The sequence below is a fragment of the Bufo gargarizans genome, chromosome 2 (assembly GCF_014858855.1).
Source record: "Bufo gargarizans isolate SCDJY-AF-19 chromosome 2, ASM1485885v1, whole genome shotgun sequence".
NCBI classification, from domain to species: Eukaryota; Metazoa; Chordata; class Amphibia; order Anura; family Bufonidae; genus Bufo; species Bufo gargarizans.
This window is the reverse complement of record NC_058081.1, coordinates 199,353,255-199,374,259: the sequence shown is the minus strand read 5'-3', so window position 1 is coordinate 199,374,259 and position 21,005 is coordinate 199,353,255. Positions and strand designations below refer to the sequence as shown.

The following is a 21,005-nucleotide window of genomic DNA, read 5'->3' as shown; positions in this document are numbered from 1 at the left end:
AAAGGGTTATAGCAGCTATGACCAGGAGGGTTAGGAGAGGGTTAACTGTCCTACCAGTGCCTCAGAAGAACGTCAGGAGATGGCCCAGATCAGCAGCAGCAGAGAAGCAGTGAACAGCAGTGAGCAGCAGAGAGCGCCCACAGAAGCCGAGCGATGTACACAGGAGGTTAGAGTCCCCCACCGTGTCCCAGCTTCCTGTCAGGAGTGAGGAAGCGCGGGAAACCTCAGCAGAAAGCGCGGGGAACAAGCTCCGCCCCCTCCAGCGCTTGAAATGTCTCCTGTGAAGGAGAACGTAGCTCCGCCCCCAAAATGACGCGCGGAAGCCCCGCCCCCTGCCGGGACCGCTAAGCCCCGCCCCCCATTCTCGGCGGGAAGGGGGAGAGAGAGAAGAGAAAAATGGAGTCAGCCCCGATGAGGGGGAGGGGGGGGGGGAGAAAGATAGCAGCGTGGGGGGGAAAAGCGTGGGGGTGCTGAGGATGCTGCTGTGCTGCATTGTCCTGCAGATGAGCGCTCAGAATGAGCGACCACGGGTGCCCCCCTTACCCAGAGGGGTAGATGCTGCAGATAGGGACGGGGTATGGGCTGGAATAGCCATCTCACCGTGCGACGTCTTCACCCTCAGTCCTTTCCAGCAGGGTCGCCCCTTCAGCCACTGGCACCGCAGTGGCAGGAAGCTGGAAGAGGGGCTTGGCGTGCGGGCGACCCCCTAGCTGGCGGGATGTAGGGGAGCCATTGCTGCCCAGATCCTCCTATTGCTTCTGTGGGGGAGGCAGCAGTGCAGATAAGTTGGCACTGGCGCAGCTCAACCCCGGGAGAGCAGAGAGGTCAAATGCGTCTCTGGTATCCCTAGGAAAAAATAAAATAACAAAATTAGAAGAAAAAGTAAAAATAACAAGGAGAAAACAGCCCTGCAGTAGCAGGGAGTGTCTTGCCTCCTTGGACACTAAGCTAAAACTGGTAGCCTCTATCTCCAGGCTGAGGGTATAGCTGATGGAGGAGGGGCTTAACAGTTTTACTTAGTGTCACGCCTCCTAGGGAGCTGAGCTATACCCAAGGTCTGTGTCCCCCAAGGAAAATGGGCGAGAAAGAGGGGTGTCTGTTCACAAAAGACGCAACAAATAAAATAAAAACAGCTGGGCGCTGATGCGGCAAGTATGGCTTGTGACTGCTGGGAGCCTGTGAACAAAGACCGACGGGCAGTCCTCAGTGGATCTGTGCTGGATCAGCAGGGAATCGAAGATGGAAACGCAGCTTTGTGGTGGAATCCGATTGAAGAAGGGAATTGAAGAGGTGAAAACTTTCTAACAATGTGCACCAGATCGCTTTCTTACAGGATGCGCTGAGCGCAGGGGATTGCATGATGATGAAAATAACAAAAATGTATTTTCTCAATTTACCTTTTTTATATGTACACTACCAGAGAATGAAAAAAACAACACCTAGAAGGAGTTAAGACAAAAAAAAAAAAAAAAAACTATTTTACAACACGGCAATGCTGGAGGGGTTTACAAGCAGGGATCAAACATCTGTACTTTACATACAGATGTTTCACAGACTTTATGGTCTGCATCACTGTTTTTTGTCTGACGGCACTGTTTTTTGAGATCTCTATTAGGGCTCATGCACACAAACATATTTTATGTCCGTGTCCGTTTAGTTATGTTTGCAGCCAGTATTCACTTTAATGGGAACGCAAAAAACGCAAATGACTGTGTGCATTCCGTGTCTGGATGGCCGTTCTGCAAAAAACTAAAAATAAATTGAACATGTAGTATTACTGTCTGCATTACAGACAAAGATGGGACTGGTCTATTAGGGGCTGGATGGTCTGTTCCACAAAATGTGGAATGAACACAGCCGGTATCCGTATTTTGTGGATCTGCAAAACACCAACGGTAGTGTGTATGAGCCCTTATAGGACTGTTAATAAGGTATTGTTCAAGTGTTCACTATACCTGCTAGAAAAAGGACTTTGAAAAAGGGCCAAATAGTGGGACTTTGAGAAGTTGGATGGTCCAACTGTCAAATCTCGGAAAAAGTTGGATAAGAAGTTTCTGTAGTGTATCGGTGGTGTCAACAGTGGTCAGAGGGGAGTACTCGCACACAGAGAGGGTTCTGGACGGTCAAGACAGATGGACGCCAATATCGCCAAATAAGAAGAGCTGGTGTATCTCAAAGGACAGCCATGGCATCACAATTTTTTTCTGCAGTTACCACACAGACCATAAGAAACTATCCTCTTGGAGCAAGACTGCATTTATGCACTCCACTAGCTCCTTTGCCAGTGTCTACTCATCATCATCAAGAGTGTCTGCATTGATGCCAGGACAGAGCCCACTGGAGCAATCAGTGGCAAACAAAAGTGTTCAGTGATGAAAGCGGGTTCTGCCTTGGTACTAATGATGGTCAGAGTTCACAGGAGGGCTGGAAAATGTCTACTGCCACCATGCTTAGTGCAGGGATATACAGGACTAACACCAGGTGTAATGGTGTGGTGTGCCATTACCTACCATGGCCATTCCCACCTGGTATTCATGGAGGGAACATTACCAGCCTTCAGTATGTCCAGATCATCATGGAGCCAGTCCTACTGCTTTTTTTACTCAGACGTGTTCGACCAACACACTACACAACATGCTCTTCAGGTTATGCAGCAGCTCCCCTGGCCAGCTCAATCACCAGATCTCTCCCATCGAGGACATCTAGGACTGGATGGGGCACCGTATCTCCCATGCACACAACCACCTTGGCTGAACTACGGGTCTAAGGTGAAAGAAATTTGTATGACCATTACCATGCCAGAGCAGCAGCCTGTATGGCCTAAAGGGGAGATGCAACCCAATATTAATGTGACCCTGCCTCAACGTATACTCTGCTGCAGAACCCCAAATTAAGGGTGCACCACCTTGCTTGTGCGATCATTGACCATGCACCACTAGAGGTTTATCACTAAGCCACATTAAGTTTTCCAGATGTTCTCTTTCCATTTTCCACTGGTATATACACAAGTCAAAAAATTCAGAGCTGTTTAATGTCACACTATAGCTTTATAGGGGTTAGAGCTCCATCTGCTTTCACGCACGCATCCAGAGAGTACATGTACCTCCTGTGTACCCAACATCTTGTCATGACAGAGACATGAGCAGAGTGGTGTATGGACTCCTATTGTACAAGCTTGTATACTGCCTCTCTGAGGATCAACCAGTTGAGGCATTTGGCCTATTAGTTTTGGTGAACATTTGTAGTCTCAGTATCCAGACCCCGACTGATTAAAACTTGACATGACAAGTCAAAAGTTTTCTGAAAATGGAGGCACACGTTACAATATAAAGTTCTGTTCTGGCTGCCTATAGCTGCCACTAGCTAGCGCTGCAGGGCTAGCTGAAGACTGAGTTATCACTGGGACCTGTATAACGCATAAAACAAAGACTTTGAACACGTTTTTTATAAAAATTTCATGGGCCCTGTATAAATCCATCTTTAGAGGCAAGTGCCAATAAAGACATTGAGAACTGAGTATTTGAAAGGAAGAAGGGAATTTAGTACTCTAAAAACTGATCCATATAAAAGCTATATTATAAAATACTATTTATAATGAAAAATCCCCCCACAAAGGGTACACTAAAGCTCTCAGCACCAAAGAAGACCCATATTTTAACATTCCCTTCACAATGCCTGACAGAAGGAATCAAGCATTCCTCAAGCGTAAGCCATTATGGAAACAATTGGGTGGAACCATTTTTTTTACCCCATGAAGTGATATTTTGCAGCACAACAATCTCAGCTACATGAACATTTGACCATTGTAAGACACAATCCCAAGTACCAGAACAGTACTTGGGATTGCACCATCAGAGTTTCAAAGTGATGAAATCTTTCAAAAACAAGGACGTTTCTGAAAGATTTTAACGTTTTTGCATACTAGTGATTATGTGATCTTCCCAGTCTCAATTATTCACCTTTCTGGTTTTCCCAAGCATGTTGTCGCTGAACCCGGAGCTCCAGTGAGTTTCTGTGCTGGCCCAACAGTGCCAGGCAGTGTAGAGGTAATCATGCCTGGCAATCTCACAGCAGTGCGTGTGCCTATTTGACCAATGCATGCGCTGTATAGTCATGACTCGCCAGGCAGATGGTTGCACGCACAGTACAGGTTTCATCAGCCCAATAAAAGAGGTGCACGGACTGCCATGAAACGCGATTACCTCTACATTGCCTGTTATTTAGAGTGGGGGAGGGGGCAGGGGAGACTCACAGTGTAAGGGGCTAATTTGCACAATATAAAATAACTTCTCTGAATTCAGGCCGACTATCTACAGGAGACAAATGGGATTGGATTCAGCTGCCATTCGCACACCTCCCATGTTCGCTGGGTTTATTTCAAGTTATGTGGTGACAGATACCCTTTAAAATGTTAGGCTATGTATGACAATTACTATGGCACGTGGTTGACAGATAACTCACTTTTCATGTATTTTGAGAACACGATGTACAATTGGGATCTCTCTTCCTTCTATTCTGAAGACCACGATTTCTCCAACTCTGATAGGATCATCAACACGGTTGGTCAAAAAGAGCAGATCCCCACGATGAAATGCTGGTTCCATGCTGCCACTGGGATTATAGAAGAAAAGGCGTCAGTCGATTCTGGACACTGAGGAGCAGCACAAGAGAGAAACACAGCCCACAGTGACACTGATAACGATAGAAAATGGTCTGTCTACAATGTCATATCTCTTAGATTACAAACGCATACAAACAAATATTACAGATTATTATATATTTTAATATTCAGCATAAAATACGTTTACACCTAAATCATTTTTAATGGTTTGTACCAGAATAAACCCCAGCCCTTCAACCGTGGGCCCAATACTTAAAAGGGGTTATCCAATATCTAAAATATCCCACCCAATGGCCGGGCCCCTTGGCCTCTATTTACCTGCTCCCTGACACTTGGGTTGCTCTGGATCCCTGCATGGCCACCGCTGCATCTCCCTGTTTCCCAGATCAAAACATCCAGCGACAGAGTGGGTAGCCAACAGCAGGCTGCGACAGTGACCAGCCTCAAGGGGGATAAAGGGATCCGGAGCGACGCAGGTGCTAGTGAACAGGTAAGTGTAAGACATACAAGGGGCCAGGGCATTGGGGGAGGGAATACAGAACAGAGTTAATCGCAAAATGAGAGCATTCGGTGTGCTCAAGGACGTGTATTTGTGTTGCATATTTGAGTGGTATCAAGTGTGCAGGGAGAACAAACGGTCACGTGAGCGATAAGCAATCTATCATGGTCCGTTCAGCGAAAGACTCATGGTTTTCCATACAAGTTCAGTTTTGCCTGCAATTGAGTTCAGTCTTTCAATTTCTTTACCAGGACTGCATCCATTTCTAACACATATGAAAAGAAAGGGAAGAACAACACAACATCTCCTAGCAGCCATCACTGACTTGACTGGACCAGTCCTGCGTGAAAAATGGACGAACATAGACAAATGGTCAGTGAAAAACAATGCTCATGTAGTTACACCCATTGAAATGAATGGGTCAAGGTTCAGTTTAGATGCGGTCAGTTCAAAAACGGACTGCATCTAGTCAGAAAACTCACTTGTGTGAAATTAGCATTACTAAGGAGACAGTTGTGTACTCTGGTGCAAAGTATGGAAGTCTATAGTGATCGCCCTGCGTAGGGTTTCACACCGCTAATAAAATGCTAGACTCCTCATGGCTCTAGCACCTGTCCAGCAGTATTTTGCATAAAAAATGGTGGAAAGTAAACTTGGCACAACCATTACGTATTGGTGTGCCATACCTCTTTGATGTATCTCTTTCAGACCTGTCGTGCATGTCTTAGAACCAGGTTAACTCCTTGACAACCAACTCCATAAAAAGGTGTATTCGTACAGGTGGCATGTCGAAAACAGTGCGGCAAAACCACCTGCATTCCACAATGGTACTTTTGCAGAAACACTTGAAAAGGTGAAAAACACCGAACACATGTTTTTCACTTGCACAAACTAAGGCTACATGCACACAAACATTGTTTGTGTTCGTGTCGGTTCAGTTTTTTTTTTTGCGGATAGGATGCAATCCCATTAATTTCAACGGGTCCGCAAAAAATTCGGACAACACACCATTCCGTAGCCCCACAAAAAAATAGAACATATCCTATTCTTGTCCATTTTAGGCATTGTTACAATGGATCAGCAAAAAAAAAAAAAAAAAAAGTATGGCATACGGATTGTGTTTTTTTTTTTTTTTGCGGGCCGCAAAACACATACGGTTGTGTGCATGTAGCCTAAGTGAGAGAAAATGTGATAAAACATGTATGGTGCGCTTTTTTCTGAGGACACGGCACACTTACCTGCCTGTGGAAACACACCTTCATAGTGAAGTGCAAGCACGAGTGCTTAGAGGACCTGTGCACTATTATTATGGTGCACTAATTATATGGGCACCACATGGTACACAGTCACACCTTACTGACACATAAGTCATAATCAAAGCAGGACGCAAGGTGCATGGGGGTTGCATAATGCATAACAGGGGACGCTAGGGGCTCCCTAAGTTGAATGTTGTAGGGGTCTACTTGGATATACAATGCACGTCACTACTTGTGTATTCTCCTTGAAGAACGGACCTCAGTTCAGTTCCATAGTTCCTAAGTCCAAGAGACAAAGTTCACCGATATGATACCACAAAGAACCCTGTGTGATATAGTAAGCGGCCCCAATGGAAGGTCACAGTAAGGGGCATACAACGATGATAAGTAAAAATGAAAATCAATCACCTATAGCCGGAGTGGGAACACATGACAGCTATATCAGAGCACATGATAGACTTCTCCTGTGGCAGAAGTATAGCCTATTTACTTTTCCTATCCATGCTTAAGGAAAAATACATAAAACCTTTGGATAGCCTTTTACAAGCACCTTCCCTGATTGCTCTTCAAGACGGAACATGCCGCCACTTCGCATCCACGCTCCTTGATATTTACACAAACATGGCATGAAGACCAGTACAACACATCCGCGCGACCTTTAAAAGGTAATCTCCACTAATTTGAGAGGAGATGTCAGGTTCACCCAGTGTTTGCTTTATGAAGCCATCAATCACAATAAATATATCCAGCGGAAAGAGAAAGAAAGAAATGTTCAATTGTGATAAGGAAAAGGGTAAGGCGATTAGTGGTGAAACCTGGAGGACAGCTGGAAAAATGGCCTTATCTCGCAGATTTGCATAATTCTGATTAGCTGCCGGTTGATGAGGCAAAAATGCCTATATTAATAAAAACTAGGGTCATTAACCGGAGAAGTACAGCAATAATTCCGGAGCACTATTCTGGATATTTCCCCACATTAATGATTACAATGCTGGCTTCTCACCGCCCGTCCCCTGGGAGAACTTCATGGACTTTTTTCACACCTACCAACATTGTATCCAACGATGAGTTGGCCTGCAGGACCCAAGCCACCGATAAAGCCTTAAAGGGAACCTCCTTACCACGAAAATACAATGTAATCTGCAGGCAGTATAGAGCAAGGGGAGCTGAGCAGACTGATATATGGTTTTATGGGGAAAAAAAATTCTGTAAAACTTGTAGTTTATACATTAAACCTTAAGAGAAATGTGAGAGCTCACTTCGGGCTTTGTCATGCAGACTAAGGCTACTTTCACACTTGCGTTCGGAGCGGATCCGTCTGGTGTCTGCACAACAGACGGATCCGCTCCTATAATGCAGACGATGGGATCCGTTCAGAACGGATCCGTCTGCATTATATTTCAGAATAAATGCTAAGTCTGAAAGTTAGTCAGACGGATCCGTCCAGACTTTACATTGAAAGTGGGGGACGGATCCGTTTGAAATTGAGCCATATTGTGTAAACTTCAAACGGATCCGTCCCCATTGACTTACATTGACTTACTGGACGGATCCGTTTGGCTCCGCACGGCCAGGCGGACACCCGAACGCTGCATGCTGCGTTCGGGTGTCCGCCTGCTGAGCGGAGCGGAGGCCAAACCGTGCCAGACTGAGGCATTCTGAGAAGATCCGCATCCACTCAGAATGCATTGGGGCCGTACGGATGCGTTCGGGGCCGCATGCGAGAGCCTTCAAACAGAACTCACAAGCGGAACCCCGAACGCAAGTGTGAAAGTAGCCTAAGGACTCATGCACACATACATTTTTTTTTTTTTTTTATGCAGCCAGTGTGCAGAACCTTTCACTTTAATGGGGCCACAAAAAAAAGTATGCACTTTTGAACTATGTTTGCCTGATTATAGTCTATGGGTGCAGCAAAAACAAGATGTGAACAGCTCCTAAGGGCTCATGCACATAACTTTTTGTTGTTTTGTGGTCCACAAATTGAGGATCCGCAAAACAGGGGGTACCAGCTGTGTGCATTATGTATTTTGCAGAACGGAACAGCTGGCCCCTAATATAACAGTCCTATCGCGAAGTCTCGGTAACTTCATAAATTGATTTTTACTGTAAAAAATAAATATTTCCCGAACTCTGGTTCGGTTCCAAGGTACGGAACCGAACATAACGAGGGAGGAATGAATGCAGTAGCAGTGGGTAATCAGGCCGATGCAAAGAAGTGCAGATGGACATGTTCTCATCCCCAGATCAGGCAGTGTAATAGCACCTTTAGACAGGCTGTGTAGACCTGCAAACTGGATTATAAATCTGGTGCAGGAATAGACACTTCAGTCTAACAGTAGAACGGACGATTTGTAATAGCTGTTTTTCCACAGATGCAAGTGTAAAAGTAGCCTTACACATGTAAGACCACCAAAAAAGTAAGAGGCAGAGATGTAAATTCATACACAGTCCTTGTGACTGCGTCTACATGCACATACCTTCACTAAATTATCAGAATTGGAAAGAACAAAAGCCTGAGAATTTCATGAGCCAGTAAATATACCATTCATGGGGGAGATCTATGAAAACCAGCCTTGTGCACGCTGGTCTTCGTATGAGCTGAAGTGAGATGCGCCATGCCTATTAAGAGGCTCATGCCTCATATCAAACTTCATAAAAAATTTGAAATGCAGGGCACGCTTTTTTTTTTGGGGCTAGTGATATTCTTTTCAATTTGTGTCTATGGTGGTTCCTTTTAAAAAAGCAGCACGTTGAAACCCAATGGAAGCATATTAAGAAAAAAAACACCACATTTCATAAATGGGAAGTGACATGAAAAAATTTAAATATTGGATTATACTTACCGGTAATCAGTTTTCTTTGACCCTATGACAGCACCCCTGGAGAGACCGCCTCCACCTCCTCAGGACAGGAATCAGAACCGCCTTTTAAAAGAGGGATCATCCCCTCTACCTCCAGTCCTTTTTCAAGAACTAAGAAACATAACATCTCAAAAACCTAAACATTGTAAAAAGATGGATCAGGAGAAATCACCACCCAATCTTCCAGGATTACCAAGTAGGGAGGGTCAACTGAGAGAGCAGCGATCTCATTCACCCTCCTTGCCGAGGTAATGGCCAGAAGGAACGCAAGTTTAAGGGAGAGCATCTTTGATGGAGATCTTATCAATAGGCTCGAAGGGATCTGAAGTGAGAGCTGAGAGGACCAAATTTTAATCCCAGGAAGGAACTCTACTTTTACAGACCGGGGACAACTTGGACACTGCTGTCCCAAACCTCTTAACCCAAGGATGTTCGGCTAACCTAAACTTAAACCAAGCACTTAAAAGGTGAAATCTGGACCTTTAAAGTGCTAGGCCTAAACTTTTTCTTCCATCTCTCTTGTAAAAAATCTAATACAAGTGGAATGTCAGGAAAATCTAGCACATCGACAGGTTTAATGGCATATCTGTAAAAGGCCTTCCAAACTTTCAGATATCAGAAGTGACCTTCTTTCGAATGGCCAACAGAGTGTTAAACCACATCCTCAGAGAGACCCCTTTCTTTAAAATCTCCCTTTCAACAACCAGTCAGGTGTAGATTCCTCAACTCCGGGTGAAAGATAGGACCCTGAGACAGAAGCTCCTGAGACTCCGGAAGCACCCATGGGGGGTTCGCTATCGACATCCTGCGGAGCCAGGAAAACCAAACCCTTCTCGGCCAAAAGGGAGCTATAACTATCACTGTGGCTCCCTCTTCTCCGATTTTTTTTGAGAACCCTTTGTAACAACTTTAGGGGGAAGGCTTAAAGAAGGCCCTGCCGCAACGATTGGGCCAAAGCTCCACTGCTCTTGGATGCTCCCCTGGAGATAGGGAAAAGAAGGTCTCTACCTTTGTTTGACCTGGTGGAAAAAAGATCTATCTCCGAAAATCCCCCTTAATGCTGTAATCTGATTGAATACCCCCTGATCTAGGAACCACTCTCCATGGTTTAGATAATGACTGCTAAGGAAGTCCGCTTTCACATTTTCTGAACCTCTTAGATGTACCGCAGAAAGAGATAATAGAGAAGCTTCTGCTAGACTGAAAATTTGATGAGTGAGACCCATGAGGCCCAGAGCCCTTGTACCTCCCTGCTGGTTGATATAGGCCACTGCTGTCGTATTGTCCGAGTAAACTCTCACATTTCTGCCTTTGATAACCCGGAGACTCTGTACTAAGGCTATTCTGAATGCCTTCAATTCCTTGAAATTGTGTGACTGGGATAGAGAATTTCTGTCCCAGCTCCCCTGCAACAGAAGGCACCTCACCTGGGCTCCCCAACTGGATGGGCTTGCATCAGTGGTCAAAGGGAGAACCGCCTCCCTGAGCCAAGGAACCCTTTCCTGTAAATTTCACAGATCCATCCACCACCCCAAGGAATTAGAGTCTGGGGTGATAGAGAGATCTCTGTGTCCAGAGAGAGGAGACATATGTCCCAATCCTGCAGAATCTTAAGCAGGAGAAGCCTTGAATGATACTGGGCCCACTCTACCCCCGGAATAGTGGCCGTCATGAGACCCAGCACCGACATGGCATCCCTTAGGGTGACTGAGGGATGCGAGTGCAGTAGCTTAACCCTCGATCTGATAAGCATAGCTTTTTGAAGGGGGTAACAGACACCTCTGGGAACTGGAGTCCAGGATCATTCCTAAGAAACTGCATCTCTGGCTTGGGCATAAACTGGATTTCTCATCCCAGTTTCTCCAGAACCTCTCTCAACCAGGAAATCTGTCACTGAAGAATCTGACTTGAGCGGGGAACTAGAAGAAAATCGTCCAGCTACAGTACAATGACGATCTCCTTCTCCCTCACATTGGCCATGATACAATCTTCATGAAGACCCTCTGAGCCTGTGAGAGGCCAAAAGGTAGGGCCTGAAACTGAAGATGCAGAACTTCCAATTCTAACTGAACTGCTACACTCAGAAACATCTGGTGGCTGGGATGGATAGGGACATGATAGTACGCATCCCTCAGGTCTATTGTAGCCATAAAGCAGCCTGGGAAGAGATTGTTCACAGCCGACCTGAAGGATTCCATATGAAATCTCTCGTACAGCAGATAATGGTCCAAACACTAAGTTTATTATGGTCCGAAACGAGCCATTAGATTTTTTGACAAGAAAAAGGGTAGAGTAAAACCCCTTTGTCACTTCCTGCTCTTGAACCCTTACCAACACCTTTTTCTATAGTAGGGGAAAAAAACTCTGAGATGATGGCAGACTGCTTTGTGGGATCTAAACGGTAATCTGTTATCAGAAATCTCCTTCCTGAAATGCTTTGAAATCTAAGCAGTCCCATCTCACCAAATTTAGGGCTGCTGGAGATCTTCTGCCATTGATGGGGGAAAAAAAGACATACGGCCTCCTACTGGGGGCCTGGCGTCATTGGGACGGCTTTTTTGAGGCATAAGACCCGGAAAACAGAAACCCCTTAGTTTTCCTAGCAGCTCCTGTAAACTGCTTTGCTCTCTCCTTCCCCTTAAAGCTATCTTTATTAAATCTGGGACGGAAAGACCTCCTAGGGGGCTGACTAACAGAGGGAAAACCTTTTTTTCTTGTCAGAGGCCTTTTATAGTAAATAGTCAAGGACTGGCCCAAATAAAAATTCACCCCGACAATGGATAGCACAAAGCTTAGCCTTGGAACTAGCATCCCCATTCCAGCCTTTTAACCAAATAGCCCTATGGGCAGAGTTAGATAAGGCGCGGAAGCCCTAGCAGAAAATCTTAATAGTCTGCAGAAGTGTCTGCTAAAAAAAAAAAAAAAAACAACGCATGATTTAAAGTAGGGATGGAAGAAAGTAACTGCTCCCTAGGGGTACCCCCCTTAATGTGAGCCTCTAACTCTCCCATCCACACTTTTAGGGACCTAGCAACTGAAGTAGCGCCAATAGCGGGTTTAAAAACCACTGCAGAGGCTTCCCAATTCTTTTTTTAAATAAACATCTGGACTTTTGGTATTAACTGGATTGGTGGGAAGGCATATAGCAGACCCGGCGGCCAAGGACCTGAAAAGGCATCTACCCTCGTTGGGTTGTCCCTGAACGAGTGGGAATAAAAAAAAGAAGATCTGTTTGCCTGTTTTTTTGAGACGCAAATAAATCCACTGTCGGATGCCCCCATTTGTTGCAAACTTTTAAAGAGACTGCCTCCCTGTTTGTTTAGATAAATAACAGTGGTGCTGTTGTCTGAGAGGATCTTGACATTCTGGAATTGAACAACTGACAAAAAGACCCGGAGAGCCAAAAATACTGCTAGTAGTTCTTTTCCGGACAAGGGGAGAAGATCTGAGCCCCATATTCCCTCTACTAGTTTTCTTTGCAGTGGGCCCCCCAACCTGACCCACTTGCGTCTGTAGTTATGACCACCTGATTTGTGGTCCGCCAAGGTACTCCCTGGTTCAGGTTTTTCCTGTTCAGCCACCAATGTAGGGAGCTTTTGACTGTCGGGGAGTGGGTCACAGACTTGTCCAAAGACAGTAGACTCTTGTCCCAATGTGTTAGGACAAACTCCTGCAGGGGTATCCCGTGGAATTGAGCCCATTTGACTGCTAGGAATGTTGAGGTCATGAGGCCCAGGATCTTCATGATCCTTCGGAAGGACACTTTTTTTTTGAGCTGTTGGAAAGCTGAAATCTTTGAAATGAGGTATTTGTTCTTTGAATCTGAAAGAAAGGAGATCATTTGAATGCCCAAAAACACTTTTAGGCTGAGTTCACACGAGCGTGACAGATTTGGTCCGGATGCGTTCAGGGTGCGTTCAGTTAAACTCGCACCATTTTGCAAGCAAGTTCAGTCAGTTTTGGCTGCAATTGCGTTTAGTTGTTCAGTTTTTTCCGCGCGGGTGCAATGCGTTTTGATGCGTTTTTCACGTGCGTGATAAAAAACTGAAGGTTTACAAACAACATCTCCTAGCAACCATCAGTGAAAAACGCATCGCACCCGCACTTGCTTGCAGATGCAATGCGTTATTAACGCAGCCCCATTCACTTCTATGGAGCCAGGGCTGCGTGAAAAACGCAGAATATAGAACATGCTGCGATTTTAAAGCATTGCAGAAGTGATGCATGAAAAAAAATGCTCATGTGCACAGCCCCATTGAAATGAATGGGTCAGGATTCAGTGCAGGTGCAATGCGTTCACCTACTGCATTGCACCCGCGCGGAAATCTCGCCCGTGTGAACTCAGCCTTACCCTGGTGGCCGTGAGAGCAGACTTCTCCAAATTTAACTTCCAACCAGCGATTGGAGGACACTCAGAATCTGAGAGGATGCTGAAATGAGGAAGTTGTCCAGGTACGGGATACAAATTATCTCCTTCTGATGCAGGAAACTGGATATCTCTGCGACTATTGTCGTGAATACCCTGGGAGCTGACGCCAGGCCGAAGGGTAAAACCTGAAACTGTAGATGTACCAGTTGATTTTCCTGGAATTCTGTGAATTGTAGGAATTTCTGCTGTTTCTGGTAAATTGGTACATGGTAATAGGCGTCTGCTAGGTCAAGTATTACCATGTAACAATTCTGTGTTAACAGATTTTTCGCTATTTTACAGTTTCCATTTAGAATTTTTTGTATTAGATGAATCTGTTGAGATGTTTTAGGTTGATAATAGCTCTGAAGGAGCCATTCGTTTTTTTATCAGGAATATTGGGGAGTAGAAGCCTGTGCCTATCTGGTCCTCTGGGACTGGAATAACTGCTTTTTTCTGCAACAAAAAGAGAATCTGTGATTCTAGGAGATGGTGATCTACTTTTAGCTTCTTGTTTATTATGAACCTCTCTGGAGGAGGAGCAGAAAATTCCAGTTTGTAACCTTGATTGATAATGCCCAGAATACAAGGGGAGTTTGAGATTCCTTCCCATGCAGAGCAGAATTCTTTTAGTCTCCCCCTACGGCATCCCTGGCGCCATAGATTTGACTGCTTAGAGGATTTGTCTTGGTTAAAGAGGAAACCCTTACCTCTACCTTTTGATGACGGCCATGAACCTGCACCATTTTTTTTCCCTCTGATCTTGCCTCCCCCTTTTTTGGTTGCGAAATGACCGTCGCTGCTGGAAGAACTTGGTTTCTGTAGGGAACCCCTTCTTCCTATCGGAAGCTTTTTCTAGAATATCATGCAGAACTAAACAAAAAAGTCTGTCTCCTTCGCAGGGGATACCACGCAGTCTATTTTTGGAAGCAGTACCTCCTATCCAGGATCTCAACCAGACAGACCACCTTGCCGTATTTGAAAGAGCTGCAGATCTAGCGGAAAATTTAACCAGGTCTGCAGAGGCGTCGGCTAAAATTTTTTAAACTTGTTTCAAAATAGGCAGGGAAGATAAAATGTCTTCTCTAGGTGTGCCTGAGACCAAATGTTCCTCCAGCTGTGACAACCATAAGGATAAAGACCTAGCAGTGTAGGTAGCTGCAATGCCTGGCCTTAACATAAAGAACAGGTGTATAGGGTGATAATCTACAGTGTTGGCGAGTCCATCACTTGTAGTTTAGACCCCCCAAAAATACAAGAGAGAGCGCCAGACCTTGTTTCAAGTGCGGTTAAAAGGAGTAAAAAATACCACTAAACCGTGATAAATACTAAAATATACAGAAAAGTATTAAGGAGCAATGGTGTGAAATCTAAATGGTGGGTGCTCCGGGTGGAAGACCCTAAGCATACCCTGCTCCGCAGGAAAGAGCGTCTGACAACCCAATAGTCAAATGACGATGTGGTTGACAGAGATGGAAACTGGTAAAAATTGATGGGAATTAATATGAAAGGATAAATTACAAATGAAATATAAAAAGGTACGTAATAAAAGTGAGAGATGCCCATCAAAGGACAAAATCACACTCTTAAATAACACTCACTTCACTGGGGGGGGTAGTCACCAGGATAAGCATAAAACACCTGTGACTTGAAACCCCCCCGGCCAGGATCGCATGTAGAGTCGTAGTGATGAAGGCAGCAGGTAGTCCGGTACTTCTGATCAATCACCTTTATTGTGAAAATGGCTCGACGCGTTTCGGGGACAGTAGATCCCCTTCTTCAGGAGCATTACATAGTCAAGTGGCAGTGAAACAAACAATTTATACATTACTGGCCCTCAAAAAGGCGCGTTTTTCAAAACCGGAAGTGGTAAGGCCGTACTTCCGGTATTTGGAACGCATATGCGTTCCACAGCAGAATGGGTAAATGAATCTAAAAGATTTAAAAATTGTATATATGTTTAAATGAAAATACAAATGAAAATACAAATATAGGTATACTGTCTTGGTCATGATAAATAAATATATAATGCAGGCTAGATGCAGGTGTATATCTCAGCAGGGGGGCCGGATCGGACATGTCAGACCGGATGCGGTCTCACTTCCGCCCTGTGGAACGCACAACGATGCGTCTCACCACGGGCGGAAGTAGGGGTGGACTGCTGGGTGGTGATAACTTGCAGTGACTAAACCCGGAGAACCCACCATTTAGATTTCACACCATTGCTCCTTAATACTTTTCTGTATATTTTAGTATTTATCACGGTTTAGTGGTATTTTTTACTCCTTTTAACCGCACTTGAAACAAGGTCTGGCGCTCTCTCTCTTGTATTTTTTGGGGGTCTAAACTACAAGTGATGGACTCACCAACACTGTAGATTATCACCCTATACACCTGTTCTTTATCCTTCAAGTGTTTGTAGTTACAAACACTCTTTGAGCTGCCTCGCCTCCCCTTTGTGTTACTATTATTTCAACACCACCCCTGTCGGCGCCCTATTTTTCATTCCTTTGGGATACACTTTGATCCCTACGGGTCTGAATTAACTTCCAATTTTTTCTTTTTTTGCTCTTTATCTTACATGGACCGGCATGGGGACCCCCCCCTGCCGGGGCTTGGAATAGCGGCAGACGCAGGGTGGGAATATTTCCATATGGATGTGATCAAGCTTACCCATAGAATAAAAAGAGAAATTAAAGGCATCCTTCTCACCAAGGATATCGAAAAACTCAAAGAAACACCGAATGGAACGTGGGTGGACACGATAGTGGAGCAGGACCTCACCAACGATCCCACAACCACGATACGAACAGAATTCAACATCACCAGATTAATGAAAGACTTCATCCGTAATGAGGTAGATGGGTACTTCCTGACGATCTATCTCTCCTTGGGCATCATACCTAGAGGCCTAAGGTCACCTATGAAATCTTCCTTTCCGGATGATTTATCATTCACTACGAACTGGTTGAAAATCAGCGATGAACTTTCCACTAAAATGATTAAGTTACTTATTACTAAACGGAAACTAATATGTTCTGATTTGGCTATACTTCTTAAAAAAATTTTGTTTATAGAATCTAATAAACAATACATAAACTATCCCCTGAAAAGAAAAAGAGAGGAACTTAGACGTTTCGAATATGATGTTGTCAGGGAGAAATGTAAGAAGCTCTTAAGAGATCTAACTGATTACTCCACCAATAAAATTAGGAATTGGGAGCGGGCTAAATTCCGCCCCCGAATCCATAACAATAGCAATAACAATAACGCCTACACCCATCAATATCCCCTATCGTACTCTGAGAGCCTGAAAATACCGAAAAAGGGACTCACCTTTTTTAATAAAAATAAGATAAGGGACCCCAAGACACGAATGACTGACCCTGTTCCATCTAGACAAATGGATCATTTCACCACTAATATATATCTCAAACCAAACCACATCACCTCATCAACACACTCTAATCAACCAATATCATCTTTTGGCCCTAAGCCATGCCCCACAACCTCTCCTTCCCAAAGAATATTTGTAGCCAATACGCATTTACCAGTTCCCATCCCGCCCAAAGCAGATTCTTTATCACCAACGGCACCTGAGAAGTCAGATTTTTTGCCAGTAATGACTAATCCTCCAGTAGAGGAACGATCCACCATAGCCAAACCCCATGTTTTACCTCACTCTGAGATTAGTCTATCGTCGCCCACTCTTGAATGTACTGACCTTGACAATTTAAATTTTTCTACCCACTCTTCAACACCAACTGAATCTGACCAATTCCTAGCTCTTCCCTCCAATTTGACTGAGGACACTTTTTTAGACAGAGTTTCCCCCTCAATCAGAACCCCGAACCCCACCCCGCCGTCCAGAAAAATTCTTACCAGTATTCTATCCCTGAGTCCGTTTATCAAACCAGTAGAAACACCACTTTCCAACACCCCCTCCACACCCCAATCATTGAAGATAACTCACTTCTACACTCCAGTGTCAAGCTTGAAGAAAAAACGACTAAACGTAGATCGAGAGGATGTAGAGGAGGCCGAAATAAATGCACTACTAAACAAGAAACCCAAACCAAAAAATATAGACAGAGCATAGAACCTGACATCGATCTAAAAACTCTCGAAAAATCAAATGGTGTCTTCAATCTCTCCAAATATTCATTGAGCCGTAACGAAATCGAACTCCTTGGAAAAGGTTTATCATTCTGTCCAATTAATAGTGCTGATTTGTTCGAACTTTTTGTGGATCTAAATCAATTCACTAGGAAACTCACATTACATAGACATTTTTCTATTAAAGACCAAACAACAGCTTAACAGTACCGTCACCTTTTTGAAGACTAACCTAGATACACCCACAACTGCATCCAGTTCCGCCACTCTAGAGCCCAATGGAACAACATCGTCTTTGAGCACTACTATCATTCCATCTAACATTCAACCCAAATCCAATTTCTACCCTATCTCTAGTAGAGGCTCACATGTAGAAACCTTTTACAATATGGTTCTAGCGGACCTTAAACAAAACCTTCCAACATCTGCCCCTCCCGGGGCCAATAATCTAAGTTCCAAACAAAGAATGGCCACAAAAACACTAATAAGAAATAAAGATATTGTTATTAAAAGTGCGGACAAAGGAGGGGGAATAGTGGTCATGGATAGTAGCTATTACATTTCTGAATCCCTTAATATATTATCCAATGAGGCTTATTATATACGTCTAACCACAGACCCCACAGCGATATACAAAAAAGAACTTTATAACCTCATAGATGAGGGATATTCTCAGGGTATTTTTGATAAGAAATTAAGAACATACCTTAAAATACCCCATCCAGCTATGGCGAAATTTTATTTCCTTCCAAAAATCCACAAGTCCCTGGTTAACCCCCCTGGTAGACCCATCATCTCGGGTATGGGCTCTCTAACTACTAACCTGTCCGAATATATTGATGGTATATTACAAAATTTTGTCATCCAATTACCGTCATACCTGAAGGACACATCCCATTTATTACACACTTTAAAGTCAGTGAAGTGGGAAAACAACTACCAATGGGTCACCTTGGATGTTGCCGCTCTTTACAGCAATATCACACACTCTTTAGGCCTTGAAGCCATTAGTGCATTTCTTAGTTCTGACCCCAAAATGCCATTATCACAATACCATTTTTTACTTAAATCCATCAACTTCATTCTGCAACACAATTATTTCTCGTTTCTGGACAAAATCTATCTCCAGCGAAAGGGTACTGCGATGGGGACGAAATTTGCCCCATCGTATGCTAACCTATTTATGGGTTATTTTGAAGAAAAGATGGGCCTACTCTCACATCCCAATATCCGATTATACAAACGATACATAGACGATATTATTTTCATCTGGGATGGTGATGTAGGGGATTTGTGCATTTTTGTGGAAACACTAAACAAAAATAGTTGGAATCTCTCATTCACGTCTGAATATAGCCAGAGAGAAATAACCTTCTTAGATCTTCATTTGAGCATAAAGGACAACTGCATTATTACCAGAACCCATTTCAAGCAGGTGGATACTAACAGCTATCTTGACTATAAGAGCTGTCATCATTACCGTTGGAAAAACAATATTCCATACGGTCAAATGCGTAGGCTACAGAGGAATTGCTCTGACCAGAAAACACTACAGGGACAATTAGAGATGATAGGAAAGAGATTTCTAGAGAAAGGCTACCCTAAAGGACTTATTGCAGACTCCAAAAAAAGGACCATTGGAACTAAAAAAGAGCCCATCCTTACAACAAATGTTGATGGTAGAAAGAAATCCAAACAATTTCCTTTAAACTTCATCACCCGATATAATGCACAACATCTTGCCATTAAAAACACCTTTATTAAACATTGGCCGATTTTGTTGAAAGACCCGATCATTGGCCATAGCATCCCTCAGGCCCCTGTATTAACATTTCGGAGGGCCAAAACATTGAAAGAAATTTTGGCCCCCTCATGCCCTAAAATTGGTGAGACAGTAAAACCAACCACTATTGAGAAATTCCTAGGAAATACAGCCCACCCCACTAGGGTAGGGTCTTTTAGATGTGGGAAGGCCCGGTGCAAATGTTGCGCCATGATTTCCCATAACACCCAAGTACTATCTCTCAAAAAGTTGGAAGGTACGATCCCCCTGCGACATGAAATGAATTGTGGTACATCGTTTGTTATCTACCTACTGTATTGCTCTTGCCATAGTTACTACGTAGGTCGCACTACACAATCCTTACGTGAACGGATGAACGAACATCGTTCAAATATCCACCGTAAAGTGGTGACCCATAGCGTCTCCCGGCATTTTTCAATCCATCATGATGGAGACCCGAGTTCACTTCATGTCACGCCACTAGAGTGGGTACCTCATTCCTACCAAACTCTCTGTCGTAAAGAGATGTTTTGGATTTTTAAATTAAATACTCTGACCCCGTTCGGACTGAACGAAACCTTGGAACACTCCAACTACTAAAGTCCAACCATCCTCCATCCACATTCAGAACCTAAATATCAAATATTCAATATTCATAACCCAATATCGAAATTAGGTACACAACCTTTTCGAATTATGTATCTAGTATACTCCATCGATACACTATATCCGTTACCTGGACTTACCACCTCCAGCAGGGGAGTAATGTCCGAAGAAGAGTTCCAGGTAACATGATATATATAATCTCTATATGTAGCCCTCGTATATTTATATATATTATATTACTATACACTTTATATCTTTTTTTTTTTTTTTTTTTTTATTACTCAATTTAATGTATTACCCATCATATTCATCTATACATCTATCCATTTACTTATTATTTATTATTATTCATTTATTAATTATATATTATTTATTATTTATATTTTTATGCATATATTTTATTCATTTATATGTATATATGTGTGCATCAATTTGCTGTAAGCACACATGTATACATTTGTGTTTCTTTCCTCTCTTTTCTTTTTCTTATTCGCCTTTTTATATATATATATGTATTTCTATATATTTTTTTTATATATTTCCTTATTATTCTGTACTCACCGTTAGCATATCATTTTATAACCATTTTTATAACCAGTTTTATAACTAGTTTTGTGCCCATAACACTGGTTCTTCAATTTGCCTGTACTGATCACCACAGGCCCCTATTGGCCCGCGCTGTGCGTTCCACCAGAGCCTCGTTGCCGTGGACCGGAAACCCCGGCTCCTGTCTCTGTTGGAACGCATTAGGTGCGTTCCACTGAGCGGAAGTCGGCCCTACTTCCGGTCCGGGAGGCCGCAGGATGGTGGAGCTATCAGCGGCACCATAAGGAGCCGAGCCGGACGATTTTT

The 21,005-nt window shown here is 43.7% G+C and overlaps 1 protein-coding gene across 1 annotated transcript in view; it reads right to left on the bottom strand.

The window, feature by feature from the left end:
* SEC11A (SEC11 homolog A, signal peptidase complex subunit) overlaps nt 1–21,005 on the bottom strand; it is a 53,539-nt gene that overhangs the window by 23,639 nt on the left and 8,895 nt on the right. Inside the window, exon 3 of the mRNA XM_044279880.1 lies at nt 4,462–4,611. Within this exon, the coding sequence (XP_044135815.1) occupies nt 4,462–4,611 (150 nt within the window). The remainder of the gene's footprint in view (nt 1–4,461; nt 4,612–21,005) is intronic.